Source organism: Pituophis catenifer, unplaced genomic scaffold (genome assembly GCF_029215685.1).
Source record: "Pituophis catenifer annectens isolate HBS135680 unplaced genomic scaffold, rPitCat1.0.hap2 SCAF_6, whole genome shotgun sequence".
In the NCBI taxonomy this organism is placed as follows: domain Eukaryota; kingdom Metazoa; phylum Chordata; class Lepidosauria; order Squamata; family Colubridae; genus Pituophis; species Pituophis catenifer.
This window is the reverse complement of record NW_027256886.1, coordinates 21,902,549-21,915,809: the sequence shown is the minus strand read 5'-3', so window position 1 is coordinate 21,915,809 and position 13,261 is coordinate 21,902,549. Positions and strand designations below refer to the sequence as shown.

The 13,261-nt window shown below is 37.5% G+C and overlaps 1 protein-coding gene across 1 annotated transcript in view; it reads right to left on the bottom strand.

The window, feature by feature from the left end:
* The window catches only part of VEPH1 (ventricular zone expressed PH domain containing 1), a 117,123-nt gene extending 104,267 nt beyond the window's left edge, over positions 1 to 12,856 (bottom strand). The window contains exons 1-2 of the mRNA XM_070945859.1: positions 12,719 to 12,856; positions 2,455 to 2,670 (exon numbers count right to left, since the gene is read on the bottom strand). Of these exons, the coding sequence (XP_070801960.1) occupies positions 2,455 to 2,670; positions 12,719 to 12,856 (354 nt within the window). The remainder of the gene's footprint in view (positions 1 to 2,454; positions 2,671 to 12,718) is intronic.
* Positions 12,857 to 13,261: the final 405 nt, after the last annotated feature.

Sequence of the window (13,261 nt, the reverse complement as noted above, 5' to 3'; positions counted from 1 at the left end):
GATTTTTAAGTTTCCTCTGGCTTATTTTTTTAGTACACTTCCAACTGGTCATGAGTTTTCTATGTTCTACTTTAATATACCAGCAATAACATTATAAATATAGACAACCTAACAAAACTGAGGTAAAATTTTGATCACATATATTTTCATCAAGTATAATTGATTTGATGGTAGTTAATATATCTTCATCAAAAGAGTCTTTACAGTAAAATGAAGACAATGGAGCCTTGTTCTACTTATTAAAGAACTACTGTTTTGAAAATCAACATCTGTTTAGGGCCTAGATTTTAACATTTGTTTAAAATGCATACTTGGACCTGATCCTAGAGTTCTGAAGCTGAAATAAAAATAATTGAGCCTTGAGGAGTTTTAGATGGCATTCCATTGATATGAACCAGGTTCTAATTATATGGTGTTTCCTTCTGAATGAAAATAGATTAATATGATTTTAATATGATTAATATTAGTTTAAGATAAATAAACCTTTAGTATGACTTCTGAACTAACCAGCAGAGCCCCCACCCCCACCCCCCAAAAATCCCATTATGAATAACTTTAGTAATGACAGGTTTAAAATTAGCTATAGTTCTCAATTTAGATGGACAACTAAATATTACTATGAAAATAATGCCTAAAAAAAGACTTTCTAGTTTATACAAGTTCACGTTTAATAAATAAACATGCATTTTTGATTCAGTTTCATGTCTTGTTGTCCAAAACAACAAAGAAATTATTTTGGGCTCTAATTATATTACCTTACTGCTAATCTTTAGTGATATGTAGTGGAATTTGCCCTTTTTTCAAATTATCCCAGTTTTGCAATGTTAAATGTATCAATTGGTGTAAAAACGTACATGACCTGGTGTATGGATTTTGCTTCCTTTCTTATCATATAATAGAGTTTAATTAGAAGCTGTGGTTAAATAATTTGATTCCAGAAACTTATCTTAATTGAAATATCATCAAAACAGTGCCTCTGTGCTGAATATTCCACTTAAACCTGCAAAATGTGCAGTAAAATTTACTCCAAGGCTAGTTATCAAGCTATGTAGTTATGTTTATGAAACATAAAGGGGACCATGCACAACTTAATGGTATGAAGTCATAGGTAAAAATTCTTATACATCATAGTTTGGAAGAATTGAGCGTAGGGATGACATTTTCATTGACACATATATAGTTCTGCTTGCCAATTTCTGAATTTTCAAACACATAGCAGAAAATTATTAATCTGAAATATATTTGACCACTTAAAATAGATATTATTTTGAACACATATTTACAAAGTAGTCCAGGTAGTCCTTGACTTATGACCACAATTGAGCTCCACATTTCTGTTGTTAAGTGAGACATTTGTTAAGTAAATTTTGTCTCATTTTATAACATTTCTTGCCACAGTTGTTAAGTGAATCACTGCAGTTGATAAGTTAGTAACCTGGTTGTTAAGTGAATCTGGCTTCCCCATTGACTTTGCTTGTCAGAAGGTTGCAAAAGGGGATCGATCGCATCACCCCAGGATGCTGAAATGGTCATAAGTATGAACCAGTTGCCTAGCATCTGAATTTTGATCACATGATCATGGGAATACTGAAAAAGTTGTAAGTGTGAAAACGGTCATAAGTCACTTTTTTCAGTGCCATTGTAACTTTGAATGGTCACTAAATGAACTGTTGTAAATCAAGGACTACCTGTATTCAGAATGTTTTCCAAATAGCAGGAATGTCCAGTGCTTTGGCTCTGAAGTTGAAAAGGTGCTTAACAGGAGGCATGGATAGGAATTGGATCGGCTGCATTTTTGCCCCAGGATTTCACAGTAGCCACACAACCTCAGAAAAATATGCATTTCAGTTGAGATAGCACCAATATTTGCTCCTTAACTTAACCCACATTTTTTGAGAAATCACATGACTAGTCTATGAAAAAGTTGCAGGATCTTTAAGGGGAAATCAAAAGATATATTTTCATATCTAAAACTCTTTTTTCTACTTCAGACTATAATGCAGAGCACAATCCAAGAAAGTACTTTTCATGAAATCTAATTAAAGGAAGACATTCTTCCAAAGGAGAAGAACATTTCAGAGGATTTCTCATGGATGAAGTATCCTTGTATTTATTTTGCTATATGGTGGCCAGGTGGTCGATGTGAAGTTCTTGCCTTTTTTATGATTTTCTCGTGCTTCCTTTCTATATCAAGGAAATGTATCGAGGGAACTTCTCCCATCCTCCTTTTTCAGCATATTTATTACTGTAACCACAAAACGAATCTTATCGATGATAAATTGGATAACATAATTTCTCTGTCCCTTGGGGAAAAAATTGAAAAATTGAAAAAAATCATCCATCCAACTTTTCTACTATAAATTTGGGGGAGACTGTTTGTGTACAATTCTATTACAAAAAAGAACCAATCAAGATACCCTCAAAAAGGTACATTATCAGGCAAAACAGCCTCACCTGCAAAATGCAGCTCATAATATCAGAGGCAATCTTTGCATGCGGTGTGTCTTCATCTTTACAAAAAGGTTTCAGATTGTGCTCTAAACATGACTCCCAGAGATCAATAAGAGCTTTTCCATGCTTCTCGATGGATTCTGTCTCCCTGATGGCTGAAGTAATTCGAGTGATACAAATCTCCACAACTGCTTGGTTGTTGTCATTCGTCTGGTAGTCCTGATTGAGATAAAATATGATAGCAGTTGGAGACTCTCCTAGATATCTGTCCCAAAGACCATACCTGGAGGAAGGTGTTTATTCACACAAAGACATTGCCTAGCATTTAGACTGGCAGCGAAGCTGGTTCATTGTGACTGAAAGCACTTGACTAGACTACACTAAAACCAAGATCTTAATTTGCACACTTTAAAACGTGTTAAAAATTTCAAACATTTGGCCAGGGTGTTTCATAGTTATGCCAAACCCAGCACACGATGAAACTAAGGTAAAGGTAAAGGTTCCCCTCGCACATATATGCTAGTGGTTCCCGACTCTAGGGGGCGGTGCTCATTTCCGTTTCAAAGCCGAAGAGCCAGTGCTATCCAATCACGTCTCCGTGGTCATGTGGCCGGCATGACTAAACGCCAAAGGCACACAGAATGCTGTTACCTTCCCACCAAAGTAGTCCCTATTTTTCTACTTGCATTTTTTACGTGCTTCTGAACTGCTAGGTTGGCAGAAGCTGGGACAAGTAACGGGAGCTCACCCCGTTATGTGGCATTAGGGATTCGAACCACTGAACTGCTGACCTTTCAATCGACAAGCTCAGCATCTTAGCCACTGAGCCACCGCATCCCTCCATGTTTGAGCAACTACTGCATTGAAATAACCTGCTCAATTGGATCAATTTGCTCTAACAGGGCTATGTTTCTAAATAGACATGCCCCTTTGTTTAACAGATTTAACAGATTAACAGAGTTGAAAGGGACCTTATAGGTCATCTAGTCCAACCCCCCGCTCAAGCAAGAGTCCCTACACCATTTCTGACAAATGGCAGTCCAATCTTTTCTTGAAAGTCTCAAGTGATGAAGCTCCCACAACTTCCAAAGCCAAGCTGTTCCATTGGTTGATTATTCTCACTGTCAGAAAGTTTCTCCTCATTTCTAGGTTGAATCTCTCCTTGATCAGTTTCCATCCATTATTTTTATAATTACATTGTAATTATATATATATATATATATATATATATATATATATATATATATATATATATATATATATACACACACATACATACATACACATATACATATATAAAATGTACCGTATTTTTGAGAGTATAAGACACACTTTTTTCTTCCCTAAAAGAGGCTGAAAATTTGGGTGTGTCTTATACTCCAAATGTAGCTTTTTCGAAGCCTTTTTTCAGCCCTAAGAAGGTGCTAGATCTACCTCTCTCAGATGTGCTTTAGAAGCTTTTTTTTCAGTGAAGCGATCTTCCCCCGCTCCCTCCGACTCTCAGCTGTGAAGTTTTTTTTTCATGAGGCACTAGTGAGTGAAGTGATCTCCATGCTAAGCTTTTTTCAGTGAAGTGATCTGTGCTTTGCCTGCTCCCTCCGACTCTCAGCTGTGAAGTTTTTTTCAGCCCTAACGAGGCACTAGTGAGTGAAGTGACCTCCGTGGTTTGTCTGCTTTTCTCATTGCTTCTCTCTCCAAATATCAGTTGTGCTTTAGAAGCTGTTTTTTATCCCCAAGCAGAGGATAAAAACCAGCAAACTAATGTGCTGAAGCTTACCAGACTAAGGATGCTAGCCAGATGAATACCTGGTAGGCAGATTTTTTTTTCCTATTTTCCTCCCTATAAACTAAGCTGCCTCTTATACTCCGGTGCGTTTTATACTCTGAAAAATATGGTAATTATAATTACAGTGGCAAAACACTTAAATAATTCTTCCTAAACTCTGAAGAGCACTAACGTTAGCATGTTTTAGTATCATCTCAGATGCTGTTGTTGAGGGAGAATATTTATTTATTTGTTTGTTTATTATAAAATTTATTGCCTGCTCATCTTACCAAAGGGAAACTCTGGGTAGCTTACAATCATAAAAAATGAAAAGTTTGCAGAGATAAAAACATTAATAGGATACAACACACAGCCAAGTATAGTGACCCAATTAAAAGATGGGAAGGCGGGAGCAGGTTAGGAGGGAAGGTGGGATCTGTGGTTAATCAACCAACCACCTCCATTGTGATGCTCCCCCATTGGAGCCTCAAGCCAGAGTCAGGTCTTTAGGCTCTTATGGAAGGTCAGGAGGGTTTATTTCAGGGGTGGGTTCTACTTACCTTTACTACCAGTTCGTAATGGGGCCGCGTGCGCATGCGCAGAAGCTTCCCAATGACGTCAGGGTCGGTGGGCGGAGCCTCCAGCCGGTTTTACTACCGGTTCTATAGAACCGGTCCAAACCGGGAGCAACCCACCACTGGTTTATTTATCCTTTTACTGTCTTAACATTAAATACTATTTTTTCTGTGTCAGAATCTTTACCTTTTTAAAAGTATGCATTTTAAAGATCTTCCTTCTTTCATTTGTATTCATCTTTATTACTGCTGTTTTTTTCTTCTAATTTAACCTTTTTGAATTTCTATTCTAATTAAACTACCGTGAGAATTTTCCTAAAGGTTTTAAGGGTTAAATAAGCAAATTAATAATGTATAAAGTTCATGTAATTCCATCTTTAGAAAAAGATAAGAATCAAGGAATTTCAATATTGAGTGAGTATCTTTATGTGAGTATCTTTATGTATGAAGCACCTCTAGCAGTTCATATTTCAGGGATCGCTTTTAGAACAGAACACCCTTATAAGTAACTGTAACGTAATTCCTTCTCCCACTAAGAAAACAAGGAGGGACATTTGCCTAAATTCTGGATTGTTGCCCTCTCCACCATTGGTGAAATATATAGGAAGGAGTTTTCTGGAAGTTTTTTTGTTTTTTGAATCTTCCTGGGAGCAGAACAGACTGAGTGGAAGGAAAAACCTGAAGCTCACAGATTACAAATTGTAATTCTTTCTGGAATCCATATAAACATCTAAGGGCAATAAGTAATTAGTGCTTTTGAGATCTGATTTTATTTTGGATATGTTCAGTCTTGCTTGATTTCTGATGAAGCCATTTCCCCTAAGGCTAAATTCCATTTTGGATGGTACTATGCACGATTCCTTTGCTTACATTTACCCTGTGGATGCTGGTCGTTTTTCTCTACCGGTAATCCTAACACACAACCATTTCTGCTGCTCTGTGGCTTATTAAAGTAAAGGTCAGTTTCTACTTCAATAGAGAAGGCTGTAGTCTAGTAATAGAGCTGAGAAGGCTGAAGTGCCTGCAGATTGACCACCATTTACTGTGGTTAAACAGTCTTTGTTCATTAAGAGAAAAGAGAAGGCATTTTTATTCTTTGGCTTTGATTCTAGATATCTGGTTGAAAAGAGGCAAAAATTGTACCATAATTCCAAATTATGGAAATCAGTAATTGCTGCACCACCCTGAGCTATCTTGATTGTTGAGATTCTTACAATATGCAGAATGAAGCTAATCTTTGGTCCTGTGATAACATGGTTAGACAAGACAAGAAATGTGCACTGGTTTGCAATCAAGAATAAGACAGGATGGTCAGCATTTCAGTAAAAACCCAGGAGTTAGGCAACTTTCCAAAGATAGACCTATTCTGACTGTACTTCCTCTGCTGAGAATTACAATGGCTGGCATTTAGTCCAATGTTTAACAACACATCTTTTCAGAAACTCATTCTAACTCTGCAAGGAGTTACAAGGGCTTGCTGGAACATGAGGCATTTAATAATGAGTATACAGGTTCTTGATGGAACCAAGCTTGGGATTAGCTAATTTTAGAGGTTAAAGATTGATGGACATGGACTCCATAATATAACCTGCTGGCTCTTGTACTCGAATTTGGTTCATTTGAGCACTAACTGTTTCTTATACAAATATTTATGAGATTATGTATATTAGTTTTCTAAAGAACAAAAGGAACAAATCATAGAAATTGTACTCATAGTTATCAATTACCACCAAGTGGTCTAATTTATGATGTTCTGTGGACCATTACAAACATTATGTTGCTACAGGATGAAAGTGCTTTATTGAAGAGACTTAATCCAGATCCTTGGTCATTGCTAACATTAATGATGTACCATCTCAGCTCCAGAAATATTTCCATCCATTATGTTACAGGAAACAGGCTCTGAAATGTATCTAGTTTAAAGGTTTTATCAGGAGGTTTGACACAGAATTTGTCATGGTGCTGTGAGAGAGAAAAGTGAATGCGGTTAAACAGTGAGAGACCTAGGGCCATTCTGAGAGTGAAAGCAGTCCAGCTGGTCCTGATAGAACTGAAGCCCCACTTGTAAATATTATATAAACCACTCTAGTCTCCACACCCTGAAGTATTAAGTGTGGAGAACATTTTCCAACTGGATAGAAAATACTAGCAGCAATATAGAAACTTGGCAACTGTTTGGCTGCCAATAGCAGAGGAGTTTCCAATTTTATTGTAGCCTGATCTCACTAGCAATTTGGATCTAAAATTAATTAGAAAGACTGTCTATGACAGGAAGAAAAAGTATGTGTCATGATATGTTGCATTCTCCATCATGACATGTGTTCTCCTTCACTAGAGATCTTTAGACAGGGGTTGGATATCAGAGATACTCAAGTGTATCCTGCATGGATGAGAGGTGTGGATTGGATTATCTCTGAGGACCCTTCCAACTCTAAATTGTGTGTTGGACAACTGAAATTGAAAATAATGAACCAAGTAAATATAATAATTTGATTCCCTTGTCCTTCCTTTCTGTGCTTGAACTTCTATAATTATTTGTTTTTATACAAAAAATGAATTCAGTTCAAAGACTGTACAGTAATTTAAGTTTTCTATTGCTGCACTAAAAAATAATTTATCACTTGTCATTTATGATAAGTCTATGTAAATCAGATTGTTAAATCAGAATGAAAGGGACAGTCTAATCCAATGTTTCCAAAATAGTCAGATTCTTACCAAAGGGATATTATGATTATTTTGGAAAATGTATTTATTAACCTAATTTAAATAATTTTTTAAAATTAAAATATCTGGATATCCAAAAAGAAAAAAGAACTACAGGAGAATTAGCTTTACCCCTCTGTCTGTTTCAGTTTAAAGGATTCTACCCTGGACTGTCAGACAAACCAGTCCTTTTGTGAAAGAAGACAAATGAAACAAGATAGCTGAAGGAAGAAGTGAGGGATAACTGAACCCCCAAAGCTGTCTGAGGAGTATACAAGCAATGAAGAATGGAGAATGGGTCACAACAGAAGGCACACCTCAAGAACATGAGGGAACGCTAAGTACAAGTAGACGCTCAGAACAATGACAGACTCTCCAGAAATTAAATCTGGAATGTTGGTAATCCAGAAAATTGGCCAGTACAGCAGCCTCAAGAAGTAGGTCTTTAGAAATAACATCCTTTCCAAAGTATTGTATTAACAGTGGGAAGGGATCTACTAGATTCTCCAATATCCCATCTAACAGTAGGCCCAAGCACCAGACCACACATTCCATCTTCTGCATGGTTGCAAATGACTTTGGGGAAAGTTGGCTGGGAACAGCAGCATAAATTTCATACTGTGAGATAGGAACCTTAGTCTAAGGTGTGGGGGATTGCTGAAGAAATACAATAGGATTTTCAAATGGAAAAAAAAATATTATTGTACAAGACAGTGGTAGGATTCCAATTTTTTTACTACCAGTTCTGTGGGCATGGCTTGGTGGGTGTGGCAGGGGAAGGATACTGTAAAATCTCCATTCCCACCCCTCTCCAGGGGAAGCTTACTGCAAAATTCCCATTTCCTCCTGATCAGCTGGAACTCGGGAAGCAGAGAATAGATGGGGGTAGGGACAGTCAGAGGTGGTATTTACCGGTTCTCTGAACTACTCAAAATTTCCACTACCGGTTCTCCAGAACTGGTCAGAACCTGCTGAAACCCACCTCTGGTACAAGAGTAATTAGATTACTGGTGTGATTTTAAAGACTTTAAAGTTTAGAAAAATTATCTAACTACAAACAAAACTGGATCTTCAGTTGTTGGACAAATCAAATGCTGTATTTTGTAAAATGTCTAGTACTAAAAAAAGAAAGAAAAAGAAAGCTGCTTATTGGATTTGCTTTGCCTCTGCCTGAGTCTGACCCTATTCCCAAATCTCAACCACAGTGCATCAATTCCTGAAAAGTGTGTCACATCTGGAAGCGTTACCTAATCTTTAGAACCGTTACCTAATCTTTAGAACTACCTAAATCAGCACCCACCACAATATCCTGAAGTAATGAATTATATAATTTAGCTATAGAAAAAAGTATTTCCTTCAGTTGCTCTATGGGAGGGAGGGAGGAATCCCCTAGTCCTTGGCTGAACGTCATATTTGATATTTATCTGCACCATATATATCTACACCATTCATCATTGATCATAACTGATCATGCCCACAAGGAAACTAGATTTCTTAAGCTGGAAATGGCATAATTCTATTCCACTTTGCTATGGGTCTATATAAATATAATTTAAAAACTCGCTGCTGATTTTACTTTCTCTCTTAATAAGGTCTTAGCATAATATTTTGGAATTTAAGGGGGCACATATGGTTTCTTTTTTAAATTCATTTGATTATAAACAATTAGAACTTATCAGGTAGTCCTCGCTTAGCGACTGGCCATTTTATGATTGTTCAAAGTTATGACAGCCATGTAATGGATGCTTTATGGCCCATAAAGCATCCCTAGCTGTCATAAGTGATCATGTCACACCCTCTATGGTCACGTGACCACATGTTGGGTGGGTCAGCTTTACAAACTGTCACGGCATTCCACAGTCATGTCCTTGCAATTTGTGATATATTTTTTTTTCAGTTTCCAGCATTTTTTCAGTTTCCAGCAAAAAATAAAAAAACCAATCACATGAATGGGTTCACTTGATGATCATGTCATTTCCTTAATGACCTCCACATTTTCTTAATGGGACAGCAGCATTTGCTTAACAACTGCCATGAAAAAGGCCAGAAAATTATTCCCAGTGAGTGGGTGATTTACAACTGCAACAATTTTCAACTATAATTCCAGGCTCAATTATTATAGTAAGTGAAAGAGTACCTCTCTAACCCAATATAGTAAGATTAATAAGTACAAGTTGTTTTTTGTTGGAGGAATATCAACAACACTTGCTTATTTACAGAATAATAGTTTTACTTTTTCACAAATCCCTCTTCTCTTTCCCTTTCCTTTCTGTCTTACTGACATTGCTCCTATTCCCAAAGCTCACTCTCCAAGTTGTCCTAGCTTTTCCCCACATGCCTTAAAAAAACGGTCCACTTACACTCCTTCTTTTTTCCCAACCACACATTCTTATTAGAAACAGTGAGCCTTAATACTCATTGCTGTATTTGTTCTAGTCTATGTTGGCAATCTGAATGCTATTCCTTTTAAAAATGTTTCTCAGTTGGGAGATATTGAAGATTGCATAGATGTGCTATTAAGTTTGCATTCTATTCTGTGAAAAACAACCTACCTCCTTCACATTCTGAACATTTAAATCATTTTAAAAGTTGTTTTAGGTCAGTTATGCATTATTGCTGCCCTCAAGTGGAAACTAATGGCAAATGTTTTCTCCACATTGTCTGATGTTCTATAATAATACTGAATTCAACAGTGGTACCAATGAGCTAAGGCAGTGACTTAGGTTGATTCATTATTCCACACATATATTTCAAAGTTACCAAAGGTTTCCTGCTGAAATTTGAAAGGGATTTTGTGTGTGTGTGTGTGTGTGTGTGTGTGTGTGTGTACCCATGCAAACGTGTGTACCTGAGTGGGGCATACTTTTGAAAGAAAAAATTCAAAACAAGGGATGCTTGGTAGGTAACTATTCTTAGAACATATATTCTCCTGTAAACCTCTCGAGAAAATCAATAAATGCTCATCATGGGCATCATTTTAATATTCTTTAACACTGGCCAAGGAATGCAGAATGTATTGTTTTCTTCTACTGTGCTTCAGAATGTATTGTTTTCAAGTCAGGTTATAAGCCATCCAGTCAAACATACAAATCCTAGGTGTATGTGATTCAGATTAGATAATTTTTGGCCAGTCTGCCAAATTTCTCAATAATAATAAATTCTAAGATGCATAAATCTGAAGACTAGTATAATTCACGTGTCATCTAGCAGTTTTCATATACTTGGGCCATATGCCTTTAGCACAAGAAACATTAAGATATATTTAATATTTGAGTTTAAAGGCCGGATACCAAGGGTATTTTGTATGAAAAATATTTTTCCTAAACAATGAAATGTTTTGTATGATACCTGATTTCTAAATGTTATTGACACATTCTGCTATCCTTGCAATCACTCAATATTGTTTTGCTTTTCACTTATTGCCTAAAAACAAGGAATTATTATTACATTCACGACTTCAATAAAAAGGTTCTAAAGAATAATTATAGAATGATTGATTTATTCATTATTTATCAAATTTACTTGCTGCTTTTATCTATGGAGATTCTTAGCCATCCAGGTCATGGTTGTCCCAAAAGTGTTTCTTCAAGAGGCAATTGAATTTTCTGGTTTCCATCTCTGACTGGATTAACCACTTCATAAACACATGGCACAACATAGGAGAACAAACCACTGGTGTCCGGTTCTTGAGGACTGGTAGTAAAAGGGTCAGGAGGCTCCGCCCACCCATCTGGATGTCATAATCTGCGCATGCGCAGAAGTGTTGGTGCTCCCGTTGCAAACTGGTAGTAAAGGTAAGTAGAATCCACCCCTGGAACAAACCCATCAGGACTAGATTCAGCAGTCCATCTGCATTTAAAAAACAAAGCCTACTCTTTTGAAGACAGCAAAGTCTGGACACATTTTGCACAGAGAGGACTCTGGTTTGAAAGAGGGGTCAAAGAAGCCATCTATGTCAAAACTGAACTGCCTTCTCTAAACAGAGGGGGAGGGATATGATATCCTCTATCTCCAGTCTACAACACAGTCCTTTCAACAGTTACAAAAAGGCTCCACACCCATTTGTATCACTCAGGTGACCCTGATGACCCTGCTAAATCTCCAAGTGACCTTAACGACTCTCTAAAAGGATGCAAATGACCAGCTGTCTGCAAGGAATATAAATCCTTCCATTCCCCACCATCAAGTCAGAGCTGAAGAAGCTTCTTGGATGAGAAGCGAAACGTCTTCAATGAAAACCCAGAAAGTCCAGTTTCCTCTTGAAAAAGCACCTTTGGGATTTGTTGCTTTTCTTATGGTTCGAGGCGACTCCGATTTGAACAAACAGAAAATATTTTCAAATAATTTTGCTTCCTGCTGATTTTAGTTTCAGGCACTGACACAACTGATATGCTACCTTCCCAATCTTTCTGAAAAGTAATCATAGCTGCTCCAGTGGTGGGTTTCAAATTTTTTTACTACCAGTTCTGTGGGTGTGGCTTGGTGGGCGTGGCTTCGTGGGCGTGGCAGGGGAAAGATACTGTAAAATCTCCATTCTCACCCCACTCCAGGGAAGGAGTAAGGGCCTGGTGGCTCAGCAGACTGATAGCATTGTCATTAACACCAGCTGTCTGCAATTACTGTAAGTTCGAATCTCACCAGGCTCAAGGTTGATTCAGCCTTCCATCCTTTCTAAGGTAGGTAAATTGAGGACCCAGTTTGTGGGGGCAATAAGCTGACTTTCTATAAATATACAAAAGTATGAAGGCTATTGCTTAACACATTGTAAGCCACCCTGAGTCTCCGGAGAAGGGCGGCATATAAATCAAATTAAAAAAAAAAAAAACTCCATTCCCTCCCCAATCAAGGGGAAGGATACTGCAAAATCCCCATTTCCTCCCGATCAGCTGGGACTTGGGAGGCAGAGAATAGATGGGGGCGGGGCCAGTCAGAATTTTTACTACTCCGTACTACTCAAAATTTCCACTACTGGTTCTCCAGAACTGGTCAGAACGTGCTGAAACCCACCTCTGAACTGCTCCCAACTTTACTGAGGCTACAATTTTAATTTATTTGTAATTTATTTTCTTGAGCTTCTGCAGCTAACTCTTCATTCATTCATTCATTCATTCATTCATTCATTCATTTATTTAAGTTTATATTGCCACCTACTCATACAAAGCGGCTTACACAGATTTTCTAATCCATATTCTGCATTGCAAAGAATACGAAAAGTTCTACTTACAGGATATGAACTAATTAATTTGATTTGCTCAAGGGCTTCGGATAGGCATCCTTCTATTTCAGAATCGTCCAAAGAAAAGAGTTCCCCAGCACGTGAAAGATCTTTTTGTTCCAAAACAAGTCTTAGAAGATGGTGCATAGTTGATTCTGCCAATGAGACTGAATCTGGTATGTGACTCTTCTTTCAGTTAAGGTTAGTGACATATAAATCCATAACACGTCAGGTATTCCTTTTCTATAAATGTTTCTTCAAATCTTGAGACCTTTTTGGCCATGAGCGGAGGAAAATAAAGGACCTCATTAACAACACATACTGATCGGTGGTGAAATAAAAAAAAAAATTACTACCGGTTCTGTGGGCGTGGCTTGGTGGTCATGATGTGGCTTGGTGGACGTGGCTTGGTGGGCGTGGCAGGGGAAGGATACTGCAAAATCCCCAATACCTTCCCACTCTGGGGCCAGCCAGAGGTAGTATTTGCTGGTTCTCCAAACAACTCAAAATTTCCACTACCAGTTCTCCAGAACCTGTCAGAAACTGCTGAAT